Source organism: Giraffa tippelskirchi, chromosome 1, assembly GCF_054371585.1.
Source record: "Giraffa tippelskirchi isolate mGirTip1 chromosome 1, T2T-mGirTip1v1.2.pri, whole genome shotgun sequence".
Lineage (NCBI taxonomy): Eukaryota > Metazoa > Chordata > Mammalia > Artiodactyla > Giraffidae > Giraffa > Giraffa tippelskirchi.
The window spans coordinates 88,088,119-88,107,500 of NC_137275.1; the positions used below are offsets into that span (position 1 = coordinate 88,088,119).

A 19,382-nucleotide genomic window follows, 5' to 3' on the forward strand; every position below is an offset into this window, starting at 1 on the left:
GTTCCACAGAACACTTTTTCAAAATGTGGCCATGGATAATCTATATTGGAATTACTTAGGTTGCTAAAAATATATATTTATGAGTGTTATAAAAGACCTATTGGAGTTATGCCCCAGGAATCATTTTTTAAAAAAGAAAAACAAAAAACCATTCATGGTATGAGGTCTGAAAAACACAGACACAGACTTTTTGAATTGGAACTCACTAAAATTAGGCATTCTACTAGGACTTTGTATGTAAAATAAAACAACAGATTAGAAGAAGGCTATAATGACACTGACTGTGATATTCATCATGGGAGCAGTAGAAACAGCAGAAAGCATTTTAGAGAGCTTACTGCATGCCAAACACTATTTTAAGCATTTTATATATATTAACCAAATTAATTCTCACAATAACTCCATGAAATACTTACAATAATTATCTTCATTTTTGCAAATGGGTAAATTGAGGCACAAAGAGATTAAATAACTTGCCAAAGAAGTTGTTTGCATAATGCAAAGTCACAGGGCTGGGATTTGAATTCAAGCCATGTAACTCCAGGGTTGTAACCCTGAGAAGTTAAGAATTTACTTCTTGTCTACTCACTAGCACTAAATTCTTGCTAAGTACTTTCATATTTATTTACTTCTCATGGCTCTTAACTACATAATCAAAACAGTCTGGTGACAGAAGAAGGAGGAAAACAGTGCTGAGTGTTGATCACTGTTACTGTATTTTTTATTCTTTATACAGACTCTCAGATGAGACCTGGCATGTCTCTCACTAACAAGGAATCACACAGAGGTAAAAGATCATGATTTCTTCAATAGTTTATTATAATCACTGCAAAAAGTTAGACATCTTTGCTCTTTCTGCATGTGTGCTCAGTTGTTTCTGACTCTTTTGAGACTCCAAGGACTATAGCTTGCTAGGCTCCTCTGTCCATAGAATTTTCCAGGCAAGAATACTGGAGTGGGTTGCTGATTTCCTTCTCCAGGGGATCTTCCCAATCCAGGGATCAAACCCATGTCTTCTGCATCGGCAGGTGGATTCTTCACCACTTGAGCCACATGGGAAGCCCATAAAGTTAGACACACACTATTACATATACTTTGAAGCTAATATTTAGATTATGCTAGAACATCAGCTGAAGAATTGATGCTTTTGAACTGTGCCATTGGAGAAGACTCTTGAGAGTTCCTTGGACTGCAAGGAGATCCAACCAGTCCATCCTAAAGGAAATCAGTCCTGAATATTCATTGGAAGGACTGATGCTGAAGCTGAAACTCCAATACTTTGCCCACCTGATGCAGAGAACTGACTCATTTGACAAGACCCTGATGCTGGGAAAGATTGAAGGCAGGAGGAGAAGGGGACGACAGAGGATGAGATGGTTGGCTGGCATCATTGACTCAATGGACATGAGTTTGAGTAAACTCTGGGAGTTGGCGATAGACAGGGAGGTAAACTGCAGTCCATGGGGTCACAAAGAGTCAGACACGACTAAGTGACTGAACTGAACTGAACTGAAGAACATCTGTGATGTATTTTCTGATGTCCTCAAGAAAATGCTATTATGTATTCTCCTGTAAGGAATCAGTGAAAGCACTAAAATGTCTGTGCATATTTTCATACAACAAAGAAAAATCATGAATTACCCCAGCATGAATCCCCATTGCCATGGTAAACCCATGAGGAAGTAGGCTAGGACAGCAGATGCACACGCCTCCGTGAGACAAGGACCCAAGGATAACCTTACACAAACACCCTTCAACTTCTTCAGGGCCTGAAATATAAACACAGACATACTAAAATAATTCTCTAAAGACCTGCAAAGATGATGACCTTAATTGCTTTTGCAGTTAATGTGTACTCAGATCATTACACATTTTCTGGGAATGTTCCACTTAGAACATCCTGTGTTCTAAGTGTTTAGAGAAAGCTTATCTATTCCTCTTGCAGCCCTATGATACAGCTAATATCATTATGCCCATTTTGTAGCTGTCCTCATGCAAAAAGGCACATGTTAAAGTGCTTGGCCTCAGATCACGACACCAGTGAGTTGTGGTTTGCACCCAAGCAGGCTGCTTCCAGTGTCTGTGCTCATAATCCACACACTAGCTGATTTAATCCTCTCAGGTTTAGCTTTATTTATAATCTGTGGTCCCCAAATGAGGCTCGGGTGAAAACCTTTATCCCCCAAAATATTCATTCCCACAATCAAAACATACACGTAAAAAGCATTAATAAAACCCATACTTGACATTCATTCTATATACAAGGCAATTTCCTGAGCCAGTACTCAGCCCTAAAACCTTGTATGGGGCTTTGCCCACCAAAAATGACATCTCCTCTCTCACAAGCATCATCTATAACTACAGCCAATATCTCTGTCAGAGAAGTGGAGGATCTTTATTCTTGGTGTTGTCGCCACACAGTAACTCCACTTTTCTCCAAGAAAGAATAGGCAACATCTTCTGGGGCAGTCCTGCATGGATTTTCTTCTCGTCCTGAGAATGTCATGCAGCATCCACCCCCATTCCCAAAGCTCAGTGATTCTAAATACTAGCAGTAGTGAAGGAACAAAATTCCTAGTCAATAATTAGAAATCTATACTTCGTACATTTGAATCAAGCCCAAGGCCAGCGCGGACCAATATGACAGACAGGGCTATGCTTCTCAAAGCAGAAGACCACTTGTGCTTGATCTGTATGTTATCACTGATGACAGGGATATTTCTGATGAGAAAGCCAGCAAGCAGCATGCCTAGAATGGAGAAGTCAACAATTCTTTAGTTTTCAAATAAAGGCAGTAAGTTTTGGCATTTTAGCTATTAAATAGACAACCCTATAATCCTAGGTAGGTGATATCAACACTTTCTTTTTCGCTTATTTGTTAGGTGAAATTAGGTTAAACTTTTAATTAAAAAAATTAAAATAATATAATCAATTAGAGGAGATAATGTAATGTTTTAATATGCAGATAAAAACAACTGATTAGATTAATAATTCCTAAACTGAACCTGAAAGGGAGAAACAGGATGCAGTATTTGGATAGAAAATGTGATCAAATTCTAAATGTAAAATTTTTTAATACAATGTCCAGTTTAGTCATCTCTTTGTGTGTAAAGAGTAAATAGCTTCTGAAATTATTGGCTATGTCAGATTACCAGAAATATCAATAAATATCTATAGGGATTCTATTTTACCTTCACATAAGATAATTTACTTAAAAACACATAACCTGCTCTGCAAAGGCTTAGAGTGAGTTTTGATGAAATATGACATGCTCTGTTATGTCAGGTGGTAACTTTTTTTTCACTTAGCCATTCAACATTCACCAAATGCCTTCAGTGTTTCACATACTATAATAGGCATTAGGGATAAATAATGAACAAAAACTGGGTACTACACCTCAACAAGTTTTCAGCCTCTAGGGGAGTGAGACAAATTGACAAATTGATTTTTACAGAAGCATGTGGAGGTACTGTATCAGCTGAGATGGAAGGGGTGAGTTAGAAGGATCCTAAGAAGAGGAAAAGGGGTGAAGAGACTGAGGAGTTGAAAAGTCTCTGAAAGAGAAAGCAGTTTCTTCCAAGGTATGAAAAAGAAGTGTGACATTTTGGGAAGGGCAGGTAGCTGAGTGTGACTGATGAAACTGAGTAGTTTGTGAGGGAATCCTGCCCTCAATGATAACACCACATGCTGTACAAAGGGAAATACTTCTCCAGCAGATGCTGTGAGGCTTCTAGCCTCTGTTCTCCAGCACTGCCCTCTTCTCACCATGCCCTTATAAGCACCACTCGTTAAATGACTGGACACATTTACAAGTGTTGGGATGTTTTGAATATAAGCTATGAGAACAGAAAAGAATCGCCAGTGTAGTTTTTTGTGACTTGCTCCAGACGCAGATAGGTAAAGGAGCACCCCTCCCAGGCATATTTCATTACTGACGTTTCATCTGGAAAAAGGTCTCTAAGTTCTGAATTCTGCAGTCACGATCTTTCTAGAATTTGTGAAAGTAATAACTGGCCCACAATAACTATTTTTAAAAGAATAATTATAAGAATAATACATGCCTATGGTAAAATTAAATTACTGATAAGGATAAAGTGACAAGTATATGCCCTGCCTCAATTGCAACTTTCGATCTTCATTCCTCAAAGGTTTGTTTCCACTGTTAAGGATTTTCTGTCCACTTTCAGAAAGTTTCAATACCTATTTAAGCATGCCTCTGTGTGTGTGTGTGTGTGTGTGTGTGTGTGTGTGTGTGTATGCGTGCTGGACACAAATAAAAGCACATTTATATACCACTGTATAATTTTTTCCTCATTTAACAATATATCATGGATATATTTCCACTGAGGTGTGCACATACACACACACACACACACGCGCGTGTGTGCACATATATGTATATGTGTGTGTGTATTTGCCTTATTTTTTAATAGCTGCAAAAGAATCTCATTGGAAGTACCATAATTTTGGGACCAATTAATGAACTTAAAAGATTTTTCATTACAAACATCGCTGAAGTGAGCACAGTTCATACATCAAGTGTTTATTCGGTGCCAAACCTTTATAATACCCTGATAATACAGATATGAGCTAGACCAGCATGGTCCTTGTCCACATGGAGCTTACATATGTGTATGTTTCTATAAGTATACCCACAGGATAATTTCTAGCAGTGGAAATATTAAGCCCTAGGGTACAGGCATATTTCATATTTATGGATACTGATGAATTGTAAGTCCAAAATATTGCACTAACCATATATTTTATTAGTATGTCAATCATTCCTTACTGAAAATTAAAATGTGCATCTAAACCAGCCCTTAATTGTTATAGCATGTAACTACCTGAAATCAAAAAGAATAATAATCTAATATGTTACGAGGCTTTCTTGGAGTTTTAAGGTAGAAGGGAATATTTTTTGTTCCCCAAATGAAAGTGAAAATTTCCCTGGACTCAGTTTCCTTCGCCAGTGGCCTGGGTAGCTGGGGCCACCTGACAGTGACTTGGCTGGTGTCCTCTTCTTGCCTGTAAGCCCACGTGGGCCTCTCCCTTGGTTATGGAAGAAAGAACAGCTTCTTTGATGAAGGACTGTTATTCTTTTTTTCTTAATTTGTATCATGGAAAATTTTTTTCAATAATAATTTGCTTCAAAAAAGCTTGGAAGTAGATGAAATAAGATTGGCCATGAATTGATAACTCTTGCATATTTAAAAATATTTTCATTTAAGAATAAAAAAGAATGATACTCCTCTATTAAGAAAGGTGTTCTTTCCTCCACAACCAACATGAGAGGCCCAAGTGGGCTTACAAGCAAGAAGAAGAACATTCAAATAAAAATCATCAGCCCAGACCACTGGCGAAGGAAAGTGGTCCAGGGAAATTGCCTTCACGTTCATTTTGGGAACAAAAACTGCACCTTCATCCTCCATAGCCAGCAATTATTTCTTCTTCTTTAAGTTTTTAAAAAAATATTTATTTATGTATTTATTTTGGCTGTGCTATGTATTAATTGCAGCACACGGGATCTTTAGTTGCAGCGTGTTGGATCTAGTTCTCTGACCAGGGATTGAACCTGGGCCCCTGAATTGGGAAAGTGGAGTCTTAGACACTGGACCACCAGGGAAGTCCCTCTAGCAATTATTTCAGTGAGTTTTTGAAAATATAGAACAGGCAATTATCATACACATTTTGCCATAACAAGACTTTATGAATTCTGATAATGTTCCAGTTTGGGATCCCAGCCCTATTACAATAGTGATTTGAGTGGCACTTAGTGGTAAAGAATCCACCTGGGATGCAGAAGATGCAGGAGATGTTGGTTGGATCCCTGGGTTGGGAAGATCCCCTGGAGGAGGAAATGGCAAGCCATTCCAGTATTCTTGCCTGGAGAATCTCATAGACAGAGGAGCCTTGCAGGTAACAGTTTATAGGATTGCAAAGAGTTGGGACACGACTGAAGCGACTGAGCACACACTACTACGATAAGAACTGGTAAACTTTTTTCTGTCACAAGTATTAACATTGCAAAATGGGATGGTAAGATACATCAGATATGTGACCTTTGAGAATAATTTCAGTTACCCCAGGAGATTTCATGTGATCTCAGAGCCCAGGGATGTACCACTTGGCTACAGGGTATATTTTGTTGTAAAAACAGGCATAGCATGGGGAAAAAAGATGAAGTATAAAGTGCTTTTTCATGGATTCTGGAACAGCAGTCTCAACTTAGGTCGCATATTAGAATCACTTGGGGAGCTTTTAAAAATTCTGATGCCCAGGGCATATAGCGCATCAATTAATTCAGAATCTTTGGGCACCAGCTTTTAAAAAACTTCCTGAAATGATTCCTATGTGCAACCAGGTTTGAAAACTTATGATTATTAGACTATTTGAAAACTTAAGATAATTTATTGGGCTTCCCTGGTGGCTCAGATGGTAAAGAATCCACCTGCAATGCAGGAGACCTAGGTTCGATCCCTGGGTCGGGAAGATCCCCTGGAAGAGGAAATGGCAACCCACTCCAGAATTCTTGCCTGGAGAATTCCATGGACAGAGGAGCCTGGCTGGCTACAGTCCAGGGATTGCAAAAAAGTCAGACACGACTGAAGCAACTAACTCTCTCTCTCTCTAAAGCAACTTATTAGAAATGCAAAATCTCAGGTCCCATCCTCAAATCTACTTAATTAGAAGCTGCATTGTAACAAGGGCCCAAGGTTATTTTTCTGTGATAAAGTTTGAGAAACACTGATTTAGATATATGAGTCAGCAAACACTTTCTGCCAAGGGACAGATCAGATAAGAAACATCTTAGATTTTGTGGGCCACAGGGTCTCTTTCACAACTTCTCAACTTTGCACTGTGATGTGAAAACAGCCACAGACAATATGCACAGGAATGAGCATGGGTGCATTCCAATAATATCTTATTTACAAAAGAGATGGATTGCCAACCTTTTATCATAGCATACAGGCATATCCAGGGCTTCTCTCATAGCTTGGTTGGTAAAGAATCTGCCTGCAATGCAGAAGACCCCAGTTTGATTCCTGGGTCGGGAAGATCCCCTGGAGAAGGGATAGGCTACCTACTCTAGTTTTCTTGAACTTCCCTCGTGGCTCAGCTGGCAAAGAATCCACCTGCAATGTGGGAGATCTGGGTTTGATCCCTGGGTTGGGAAGATCCCCTGGAGAAGGGAAAGGCTACCCACTCTAGTATTCTGGCCTGGAGAATTCCATGGACTATATAGTCCATGGGGTCGCAAAGAGTCGGGCACAACTGAGTGACTTTCACTTTCACTTCACAGGCATATCTAGAAACAGCTCATAAATGGCATTTAACAACAATGCCATTAATAAACTTCAGAGAACAAAAAGCACTCATGATAAATAATATGAATTAAACAAAAAACAAAAAACCCTGCAGTTTTACCTAAAATTGAAAAATATATTAAGAAATAGTGCATGATAACTCCGGCTTCCCTGGTGGCTTAGTGGTGAAGAATCTGCCTGCCGGTGCAAGAGACATGGGTTCTATCCCTAATCTGGGAAGATCCCACAGGCCTCAGAGCAGCTAAGCCTGGGTGCCACAATTACTGAGCCTGTGTTCTAGAGCCTGGGAACCACAACTCAACTACTGATGTCCAGATGCCCTGGAGCCCATGCTCCACAACATAAGATGCCACCACAATGACAAGCCCAGGCATCACAACTAGAGAGTAGCCCTCTTTGTTGCAACTAGAGAAAAGCCTGCACAGTGACGAAGGCCCAGCATAGCCAAAAATAAAATAAATAATAAATAAATTTTTTAAAAGATGTAAATAACTCTTAGTTCTTTTTATATTTAGCTTCAACTGCTGACCACAGAGAGCTTCCCAGGTGGTACTAGTGGTAAAGAATCTGCCTGCAATGCAGGAGATGCAAGAGATACAGGTTTGATCCCTGGGTCAGGAAGATCCCCTGGAGGAGGAAATGGTAACCCACTCCAGTATTCTTGCCTGGGAAATCCCATGGACAGAGGAGCCTGGTGGGCTACAATCCATGAGGTCGGAAAGTGTCAGATATGACTGAAATGCTGCCGCTGACCACAAATTGAAGAGCAAATATATTCATTGTCCTCGCTAACATAAAATAACAGAAAACAATTTGACTCAGGAAATGTGTGCAAATATATGTGTAAAAGGTATGCAGAAAACAGTGATTTATGTACCTGTTACAAAAGGACACAAAATCTCTTTTGTGGTAGAATGAAAGTAGTAAACTAAGATTTTATAACAGAATTTTTTGAAGAAACATTAAAGATACAATGTCCAGTGTTAAGACTAATTTTCATGTGTATCATGTTTGGAAAGTTTGGACACCCAATAATATGCTGGTAAATGCTTAGTAAGTAGCTCTCCAAAGAAGTATGTATATTTACATTTATACATTTAAATATTTGTTATAAATTTTACTGATATAAAGGATGTGCAGATTATAGTTTATAAATATAGAACAATCATCACTGTCTGACTCTTTGTGACCCCATGGACTGTAGCCCACCAGGCTCCTCTGTCCATGGAATTCTCCAGGCAAGAATACTAGAGTGGGTTGCCATGCCCTCCTCCAGGGGACCTTCCCGACCCAGGGACTGAACCCAGGTCTCTCACATTTCAGGCAGATTCTTTACCAATTGAGCTACCCGGAAAGCCCCAAATTCTATGTAGTCAATTGATTTTCACAGAATGTTTTCATTATTTTTCATTGTTGAACTCCACATTCATAACCAACTATGGTTGCAGTTCAACCATGAATTGACAAAATCACATTACACATAAATGCTTGACTACTATCTGGTTTAGCAAAGGAATCACTTATATCACTTATGAGTGAGTATAGTGCCATAAGGAACATTGGTTGATAGTTTTGTTTATGTTAATGAATAAGATGAAAATGAAACAATGAAAATGCATGTTGGAACATCACTCATTTATCAATGATGTGAATGGTTAATCATATATTAAGTCCTAATTTCTAGCACTTGCCGATTTCTGTTGTACAGATACTTCCACCATGGCTGATGTTAAGCTACCAACACAGTGTCAAAGAATGTGCATATAGGAAGACAGCGAGCGGCACACCATTATATATTATTTCCATAATCTCAAGAGCAGAGAGAAGAGGAATATTTAGTAAAATAATTAGAAAATGATCTGTTTTGAGTATTTATTGCTCTTGTTTTTACTGTAAGCTATTTCATGTAATTGCATATAACTTAATTTTTAAAAATTGCTGTTTAGGGAACTCCCTGGCAATCCAGTGGTTAAGGATTCAGTGCTTTCACTTCTGGGGTCTGGGTTCAATCCCTGGTTGGGAAATTAAGATCCCACAAGTGGCCTGGCCAAAAAATAAACAAATAAATCAATAAAAATCTATTTAAAAATTTACTTAACAACCTGCTCACTGAACTTAAAATTTAACAACTCGCTTTTGGCTCTAGCACAGCAAATATAAAAATATTTTATTTTTATCTCCCAAAGCTTTCCAAACTACTGTTTTTAAAATATGATTTACTCTGAAGAAAACAGGAAGTATTTAGCACTTACCCAGAAGAGGAGGCAGTGGAGGTAATGTAGGTAACTTAATGAGTCCAAAAAGTTTACCTCCAATGATGGCACAATAGAATAGCATTATAATTCCAAACAAGTTTCCTCCAGGAAGACATTCACTGCCGGTAATTGACCAAACCACAGCCCACAGAAGAACCACCACGGTAACTGAAATAAACCAGGAAAACTAGTTTCTACCAACGAGCTGTCATCTGCGAGTTTTAATATAATTCAATCATAGAAAAGTGAATACATAATATAAATATTTATAACCATATGTAAGTTTTAAAGAACATCAGTAAAATAAACAACTGGGCAATTACCAACCATCTTAAAAAATAGGATATTACCAGTGACTCTGAATCCACCTATGCACCCCTGTTAATCCTATCACCCACCTCCTTTCACACTGTTAGAAGAAACTACTATTTTGGATTTTTTTACAATTCCCTTATTTTTTCACATAATTTTACCATCAATATTCACTAGTCAATAAAAAAGAGACACAGTCGCTATCTTTATCCTCTCCACCGAACATGAGAACACCTGAACAATTATACTCCAGTATTTTAGTTCTGCTTTGAATTAAACTTTATTGTTTAATTATTGCTTCTTTTCTATAGTCAATGTCTGTTTAGAATTACCCACATTGATCATCATTCATTATGGCATCTCAAACCTTTCATCTGGACAATTACTTTGCTGCCTGAAGTATTTCCTTTTGGAGAGGCATGTCTATTAGACTGTGAAATATGTTTCCCTGTTTGAAAACCCTGTGTTCTACAAAATTGAACTTTGAAAACAGAAAGGCTCACAGGAAAAAGAATTGCGCAGACCACTCACAATTCAAAACTTGTGACCAAAGCACCAACAAAAACAACAATCCTAATAAAAGTACCAGCACAGTTACATCTCCACTAATATTTGTATCTCCCATAGTCAACCTCTTGGTTGCAGACTTAGACCCTGGAACCAGGGAATTTCTGGGCTGTTCAGAGGTTAGTTCTTGGCACTTTCACTACAGTGTCCTGGGTTTGATCCCTCATTGGTGAACTAAAGTTCCACAAGCTGTGTGGCTTGGTCAAAAAAAACAAAACAAAAACAAACCAACAATCGAAGCCCTGGAATCACACTTAGTATTTCAAGATGTAGAATCTTGAAAGCATTTGCTTTAGATAGAGAGCAGTCCCACCAAAATCTGACCCAGACTGTAGTCTTTTCCATTAATCAAATGGTTTGTTGTTGTTAATTTTTTTTTAACTGAGGTAAGTGTTGGCAAATTCTTCTTCTACATGTAGTCTCATTAGATACCTTAACATCATGGCAAGTTTAAGTGTTTGAGTCCCTAAGAGAACAACTAACTGCCTGAAAAGAAGGAAATTACACAGGGTGTTCAGCTTTTTAAAATGTTTTATCTGTAAAGTTAGTAAAGCTTTATAATTGTAATACCTGATCTTTCACTTTGTATTTAATTTGCTATTGCTCAATGATATTAAATATTAATATGCCAGGAAAAATTATATATAAAAATGCAAACTCCATATTACAGCAACACAATTACCTATTTGCCACTGCATATAAACTAATTCAGAGATCAAACTGCCAACATCCATTGGATCACTGAGAAAGCAAGAGAGTTCCAGGAAGACATAAACTTCTGTTTTATTAACTACGCCAAAGCCTTTGACTGTGTGGATCACAACAAAATGTGGAAAATTCTTAGAGATGGGACTACCAGACCACCTGATCTGCCTCCTGAGAAATCTGTATGCAGGTCAAGAAGCAACAATTAGAACTGGACATGGAACAACAGACTGGTTCCAAATCGGGAAAGGAGTACATCAAGGCTGTATATTGTCACCCTGCTTATTTAACTTATATGCAGAGTACATCATGAAAAACGCTGGATTGGATGAAGCACAAGCTGGAATCAAGATTGTCAGGAGAAATATCAATAACCTCAGATATGCAGATGACACCACCCTTATGGCAGAAAGTGAAGAGGAATTAAAGAGCCTCTTGATGAAAGTGAAAGTGTAGAGTGAAAAAGTTGGCTGAAAGCTCAACATTCAGAAAACTAAGATCATGGCATCCAGTCCCATCACTTCATGGCAAATAGATGGCGAAACAGTGGAAACAGTGGCAGACTTAATTTTGGGGGGCTCCAAAATCACTGCAGATGGTGACTGCAGCCATGAAATTAAAAGACGCTTGCGTGTTGGAAGGAAAGTTATGACTAACCTAGACATCATATTAAAAAGCAGAGACATTACCAACAAAGGTCCATCTAGTCAAAGCTATAGTTTTTCCAGTAGTCATGTATGGATGTGAGAGTTGGACTATAAAGAAAGGTGAGCGCCGAAGAACTGATGCTTTTGAACTGTGGTGTTGGAGAAGACTCTTGAGAGTCCTTTGGACTGCAAGGAGATTGCAACCAGTCAATCCTAAAGGAAATCAGTCCTGAATATTCATTGGAAGGACTGATGCTGAAGCTGAAACTCCAGTACTTTGGTCACCTGATGGGAAGAACTGACTCATTGGAAAAGAGCCTAATGCTGGGAAGGATTGAAGGCAGGAGGAGAAGCAGACAGCAGAGGATGAGATGGTTGGAAGGCATCACCGACTCTATGGACATGAGTTTGAGTAAGCTCTGGGAGTTGGTGATGGACAGGGAAGCCTGGCATGCCGCGGTCCATGCGGTCACAAAGAGTTGGACACGACTGAGCCACTGAACTGACAAACTAATTCATGTAGCAGAGCATGCTCTATTTCTTATGAAGATGTATTGGTAGCAAATTTTTAGTCTTATTTGTCTGGAATTATCTTTATTCTCATTCTTAAAAGATAGCTTTTCCAGGTATACAATTCTAAGTCGAGAGTCACTTTCAGTTCCTTGAAAATATTATTCTTTGGTTTTCTGTCTTTCATTATTGTTTTCAAGTCTAATTTTATCTCTTTTAGGGAATTCTTTTTCTTTGGTTGTTTTTAAGATCTTTCTTTTCCTTTGATTTTCTGCCATTTCAGTATACATTAAAGAACGGCTTCCTTTTGGTTTGCTTAGGGTTTATCCTTTTTTTTTTTTTATCAATTCTGGAAAATTCTGTATTTCTTCAAATATTTTACCTCCCTCATTCCTCCTAGTCTCTGTTTCTGGAACTATGACTAAATGTTCATACCCTCTTCACGTTACTAACCGTAGTTTCACATTTCCCATCTTTGTCTTTGTGTTTTGCACTGTACAGGTCTATTTGCTAGTTAACCAATTTTCTTTTCACTTACTGTGCTGTCTAACCCACCTACTGTTTTAAATTTTAATTACTATACTTTATTTTTCATTTCTAGAATTTTAATTTGGTTCTTATTAAAATCTGTCCATTTTTGCAGAGTCATTTGTATTCGTATTTGCTATTTCCTCTTTAACTTCCTTGTAGATATCAGAAATATTTTATATTCTATTTTCTGATAATGAAAAAGTCTGAAATGTTTCCTTGTGCATTTGTTTGTGGTTTTTTGTTTGTTTGTCTTCTTGCAACAGTGAACTCTTCCTTGGAACTTTATCTTTGGGAATTGATGGAGCCTTAGGTTAAATGAGTTTTCCTACACAGGATCTGTATTTGCTTCAACCATTAGACACTACAATCTGGGACCACTTTTAGATATATTTTCAGCTTGAGGTTCTTTTCTGTGAATCTGGAGCACAAATCAGAATGAAGTTACCCATTTTTAGGGGAGACTCTCCCCTCCCCCAGCCAGCACTACAGTTTAGACAGACAGGTTTAGTGACTGGGCCCCTTTGCAGGGCAGTTTACCTCAAATACACCATCACACTGGGTTCCAGTTTTGGGTGAGGGAAAATGACTTCTCCTATGATACTCCTCCCAACCTGGGCAGGCTCTAGCAAAGCCTCCTACATCCTCAGGGTTCTCAAAATGAATCTCAAGTTCACTGGTGTTTTCCAAAAGCCTTTGGAGTGAAGGCCAGCTGAGTGTTTATCTCTCCTAGTTATACTTCGGTTTTGGTGTCTGATGACTTCCTGTTTTCTTGTCAGATAAAAGGAATATTTAAAAAGACTTAAAATATTGTTTTTAGATGTTTTCATTGGTATAAATGAGAGGATCATTCCTTGAGCCTTATCTATACACTGATAGAGATCAAGTCCAATGTCCCCTTTTTTAAGCCCCTACAGAATTGTTCCAGGTATTCTAGGTTTATGATGCTGTTACAAGATAACAAATAGGCCTTCAGAATTTCCCAACCAGCTATAGGGACTGAAATTTCTAACAGTTTTGGAAGTATAATGGGAAAGTAGGAATTGCCAGCTACTAAATTTTATTTTATCATAGCAAAAACCCAGTTTTATACTAAATTCAGAAAGGTAGAATTAAGTTTTTTACTTCAATACCACTTTTTTTTTTTAAACCTACAATTTTCCTTTTCCTTTCTCATATTCATAATGAAGTTCTAAATACTTAGTAAATGTACATTCATAAGGTTTCTCTGAATCATGTTTCATTCAGTTAATAATTTACTATCTATAATTTTGAAAAATAATATTTTCCCATGTAAGATTTACTCCTTTAAGAAGAATACTTTGTGTACTGAATACTTTGTGTATGGGGGACAAAAGCAGTCTTGTCAGCCACGGAAGCAGAAGCACAAGAATACAAATGAGAGTTGTTTATATATCATGAGTCCCCATTTCTCAGGCAGCTTTATAGATAATGATTACAGAATTTAAAAATTAGTCTCCAAGGGAATTCCCGGGCCATCCAGTGGTAAGGACTTGGCGCTTTCACTGCTGTGGCCTGGGTTCAATCCCTGGTCAGGGAACTAAGATCCTGCAAGCCATGCAGCTGAAAAAACAAAACAAGCACAAAAACAAAAACAAACAACAATGATCCTCTCCAAACCCCTCACCTTAAAACAACAAAATCAGTCTCCAAATTACATCATTCATGTATATCCTGCCCTTAGTGCAATCCATGTTTTTTGTACTGTAACTTTATCTTTGGGACTTGTTGGAGACTTAAATGTTTTAACTAGAAGTGTGCCATAACTTGAACAGAGAAAGTTTAAAAAAATAACAAAAAGGCCAGAAAGATTATTACATTATCTATTGCTTTCTCAACTGATTATTACATTTCTCAACCAGTGTATATTTTGGAACCTGGTTTTCTCTACAAGTTTTAGATAAACTTTGAGGTTTTTTCCCTTAAGGTAGTTTAAAAACTTACCTAATTTCATTGAAAACACACTGGAGCCTGAAGTATCATATAACATATTATGCTTGGCTTCCACTATCCTAATTGAGAATGATAAAAATCATTTTTCAGAGCTCATAAATTAAGTATAACTATAAAGAAGTGAGTCTGATTTTTCAGCAAACATACTTTGAGATCAACATATTTATTGGGGGAGGCCATATATTTACTCTAATGACACTGTCATTCCTCAATGAAGTTTTTGAACCTGTCTTTGAATTTGTGTTTATAGACAAGTTTCAATCCCCTTCTCCTTTTTCCTACCATATTACACAGCCTCCAATATACATATAATATAGATACACACGCACACATTCTCTTTGAACAAAAACAGCATTACTGAATCTTGACATCCATTTATTTACCAAATTGATTCGATAATGTTGAGATGCCTCCAAAAACCACATCCATTCCTAAAAGACAAATAGATCTCAACCCTAACAACATTCAAAATAGTGCTGAGATAATCCCTAACCCCCAAATTTTAAGAGCAGCAATAAGCTGAATTGGAAACTAGGATCTTTACTTAAAAAAATGATGAATTCATTTGGAAGTAAAAAGTGAGCTGTTTGCTCAAACATTACTGGCATTACTTAACAGTAATAAGAACTAACATTTAGGTAGTGCTTTTCTGTTTGTAAGTGATTTCTCAATCATTTTTCTCATTGGAAGCCTTACATAACCCTGTAAAATTCCTCAGATACAGAAAAGGTAGACGCATTTGATCTCTGATCTCTCCCTCTTCCCACTAGCTGTAACAGTGGTGACAACAGTGCTCTTGAAAGCCCTGTGTTGAAGGTGGCGGAGCCTGTCAGCCTGGGACCCTGAAGGACTAAGGAGCACAGTTACCTACAATTACAAATTGTTCACCTTGTAGTTTTTATGTGAGAGAGAAGCAAACGTCTTTTTGTCCTTTAAGCCATTATTTTGGAATCGATCATTATAACAACTTTATCTTTTACCCTTTTGTTCTGAATTCATCCCTACCTTGTACATACCATTTGTTATTACTCTAGCCGGTAAACCACGTGGAGGGCAAGCATGTGTTTGTCTTCGTCTTTGCAAATGATTTGGTTCAGCTGGTGTTTCTTGCATTTTTTCACTGCTATTCAGTAAGTTACTTCCTTCTGTTGGTTCATTTCCATCTATACCTCTGAGGTTCATAACTGTTTCCTGTGGTGTTTAAAGCAATTAAAAAATTCTTACAACTATGTATTTACTGTACCTTTTTATAGTTACTGAGCCATCACATCACAAATCAAATTTCTATTGCTCGAATCAAGGCTAACACTACAGGAGAAACAAACAGCTTCACTACTCGCTAACTGGTGAATGCTTGGAACAACTATGTAAGGAGTACTTACCACTGAGTCAATATTTGCAGCATTATAAATGCTTGAGTCACATAAAATTTCATTATGTTTTTCAATACTGGGTTTAAAAATTAGCCTACTTAAAACACATCTCAAGGCAATAGCTACTAAATATGTCAGAGTGATTCAGAAAGAGATAATCATGTGTGGTGAAGACAAATTCACATTCATTCATTTGCTTGAATTTTAAGCAATAAAAAAAGGGGTGGGAGAAACCAGCATCATTCTCGAGGTTAGGCTGGGAACATAAAGCATCTCACAGGCTCTTCATGTAGGGCCAGCTACTGACTATCTGGGAAAACTGGTAATCACACCTAGCATCAGTTTCGGGATTTAAGAATGGAGAGAATTGTTAACTGAGTGACAGAGAATAAACAGAATACAATTTTGTCATAGATTCGGAATATACAGTCCCCACCTTAAGGAAATGGTTGGGATGTTTTACATTTGATCATACCTGTCTTCCTTGATATGAGGAGGCTGTGTGATTCACCTCTGTGGATGGTTCTGAATCTTCATGCACAGCTCTTTTATCTTGATTCCTCATGGTTTATAATTAAGAATAAGATGATACAGGGAAGAGGAAGAAGATCTGTTTTGAAAGAGTATAGATATAGAATAGCAATTTGAGATTTAAATAAATTATTTAAACAGCAATCTGAGCAATTTAAATGAATGTACTTATTTTTCCCCTTTATGAATGGCTAAAATAGGTTAGACTATTCTTAACTTTCAACTGAAGCTTTTTTTTTGGATTACAATATATTTTCCTAATTCTTACCTTTTTACCATTCTTGAAAAAGCCCTTGTTCACCATCATATTTTTATATGATTTCTTTCCCACCCTGTTTTCTGAGTTGTACTTCAAATAATCCTAATGATATTTCTGTTATATTCTCCTTTCTAATGGGTCATTTTGAACAGAAAAGGGGCAGGTAGCTTTCCAATACTGACATGAGGAAATGAGGCGTCAAAGAGAAATCTATGGATTCCATCATATTCAGAGAAACTATAGTCACTAATTCCTGTCTAGTTCTTATTTCAAAATTGAAGTAAAAATAAAAAATACAACACAATGATGGAACAGCCACAATGTTTTAGACACTAATAAGTGCTAGGACAGTCTTTTGATAGTCACCTGGGTAATGCAAATATTACCAAAGTATATCCTTTGTTCTCTACAGACTTACAAAATACCACCCCCCAAAAATCACTTATATGAAGTAACTAAAAAAACTGTTAGGGCAGACCTATAACTGGCTTCATAAACACCCACTTCAATCTCTTCTCTCTTGGCCTCCCCTGATATATAGGCTGAAAAGCCAAATATTCCAATTCCTACCTACTTCTGCAGCTAGAGGTGCCCATGTGTCATACTTCCATGGAATGAGATTTAAGTGGGAGTCCCTGGGGAGCAGTTTCATTCCCAAACAATACGGCAAGGCCTTTTGAGGAGGATACTGTTTACTCTTTGCCCTCTCATATTTCTTTCTCCTCCTCAGAATGTCGATATACTACTTAGAGAGCCAACAGCCATCTTTCAACCATGAGAATAGAAATTCCTATACCCAGGACAGTAGACAAGTAAGGAGGAGCCAGTTCCGTGATGACATCGTGAGTTGTTGTGTCAGTTTTGGACTGCCAAGCTTTGGAGTAATTGTATAAACCACTGTCAGTCAAGTTTTCTTTTATCTATTAACAAAACTTATTCCTAATGCAACAAGTATGATGAATATTATAATAGAGGTACAAACTATAAGTTTTGACAGAACCAAAGACTAAATTATGTGAGAGAAGGGAAAATCTAAGTCAATACACATTAAAGTGTCTAATATGTGCTAGACATTCATGACCAAGGATTAATCAGGACCCCTGCCCCAAGGAGTCATTCTCTGTTTAACAAAATGCAAGATGTTTGAGTTTAAAATTTCAAAGAAAATGATATTCTTTCCACCATCACAACCATCACTACCATTTTTCTTCCTCACAAAACACACTGCTGGCCACAGTGGCGTCTCAAAAAGCTTCAGTCTGACTTTTATTATATATTATATAGTGCTTCCCTGCTGGCTCAGTGGTAAAGAATCTGCCTGCAATGCAGGCGACACATGCAGGAGATGAGGGTTCAATCCCCAGGTCGGGAAGATCCCCTGGAGGAGGAAATGGCAACCTATTCCAGTATTCTTGCCAGGAGAATCCCATGGACAGAGGAGCCTGGCGGGCTACAGTCCATGGGGTTCCAAAAGGGCAGGACATGACTTAGCATCTAAACAACAACATAAACTATATATAATAAATTGCATTTATATAATAAATACACACATATAAAAGATACATTATATATGTATATATAGTTTTTTAAAATTTAAATACTTTAAATTTAAATATTGAGAAAGAATGGTATTTTGACAGGAAAATGTGAGTTCAGAGAACCCTTGTCTTAAAGGCACAGAGGCATAAATGCCAGTGGAATGTAAAGGAAAACTCTTGAAGCATGTGGTGGGAGGCTGTGAATAATGGGGAAATGAAGTTGGAGAGTTAGGGCACTGTATCCTGAACCACGGCACTCAGCCTTCATCTTCTGTTGAGAATGACCCCTAATATAGTAAGTGATGAGGTCTACTGGCTCTGGATTTGAACAAACTTGGGTTTGAAGTCCAACTCCCTCATATACCAAATTTCTTAGCCTCTTTGTAAGGACTTCCTTATCCAAAAAATGGAGACAAGAGTAGTTTCAACCATGCACATGGTAGGCATTCAACAGTGTTGGTTATTATCCACTCATACTCCTTCCTAATTATCATAAATCTCTAAGATTCTTTTTGCTTTTCCTATTAAAGCAGAACGAAGTCTCCCCAATATTGAAGAACTGACAACATAATCCCATTGACTTTCTTTGATCATGCTTTTAACGTCTTTCTTTCAAGGCCAACTTCTTGATTAGGGGGTGTAACACTCACTACTGCCATTTCTTCACCTTTCTCCTTAGTAGAATTCCATAACAACTCCTGAGCAGTGGTATAAATGCTATAAAATGTGGGGATAAATATCTTTCCCATAGGGGATATTTATAGTTTTGGCCAGCCACACATCTTTCTCCACCATTTTTGGTAAGAGCACACTAATTTTTTCTCGTGGAATCCATGCCTCCTCTATTCCCTCTCTGTA

At 37.7% G+C, this 19,382-nt stretch overlaps 1 protein-coding gene across 4 annotated transcripts in view; it reads right to left on the minus strand.

Annotated features, from left to right (window-relative positions):
* The window catches only part of SLC9B2 (solute carrier family 9 member B2), a 59,952-nt gene that overhangs the window by 27,157 nt on the left and 13,413 nt on the right, over positions 1-19,382 (minus strand). For all 4 annotated transcript variants that reach the window (XM_081483635.1, XM_081483645.1, XM_081483654.1 and 1 more), the window contains 5 exons: positions 16,672-16,806; positions 15,840-16,014; positions 9,578-9,748; positions 2,607-2,749; positions 1,642-1,769 (listed from right to left, as the gene is read on the minus strand). In XM_081483635.1, the coding sequence (XP_081339761.1) occupies positions 1,642-1,769; positions 2,607-2,749; positions 9,578-9,748; positions 15,840-16,014; positions 16,672-16,761 (707 nt within the window). In that variant the 5' untranslated portion in view covers positions 16,762-16,806. The remainder of the gene's footprint in view (positions 1-1,641; positions 1,770-2,606; positions 2,750-9,577; positions 9,749-15,839; positions 16,015-16,671; positions 16,807-19,382) is intronic.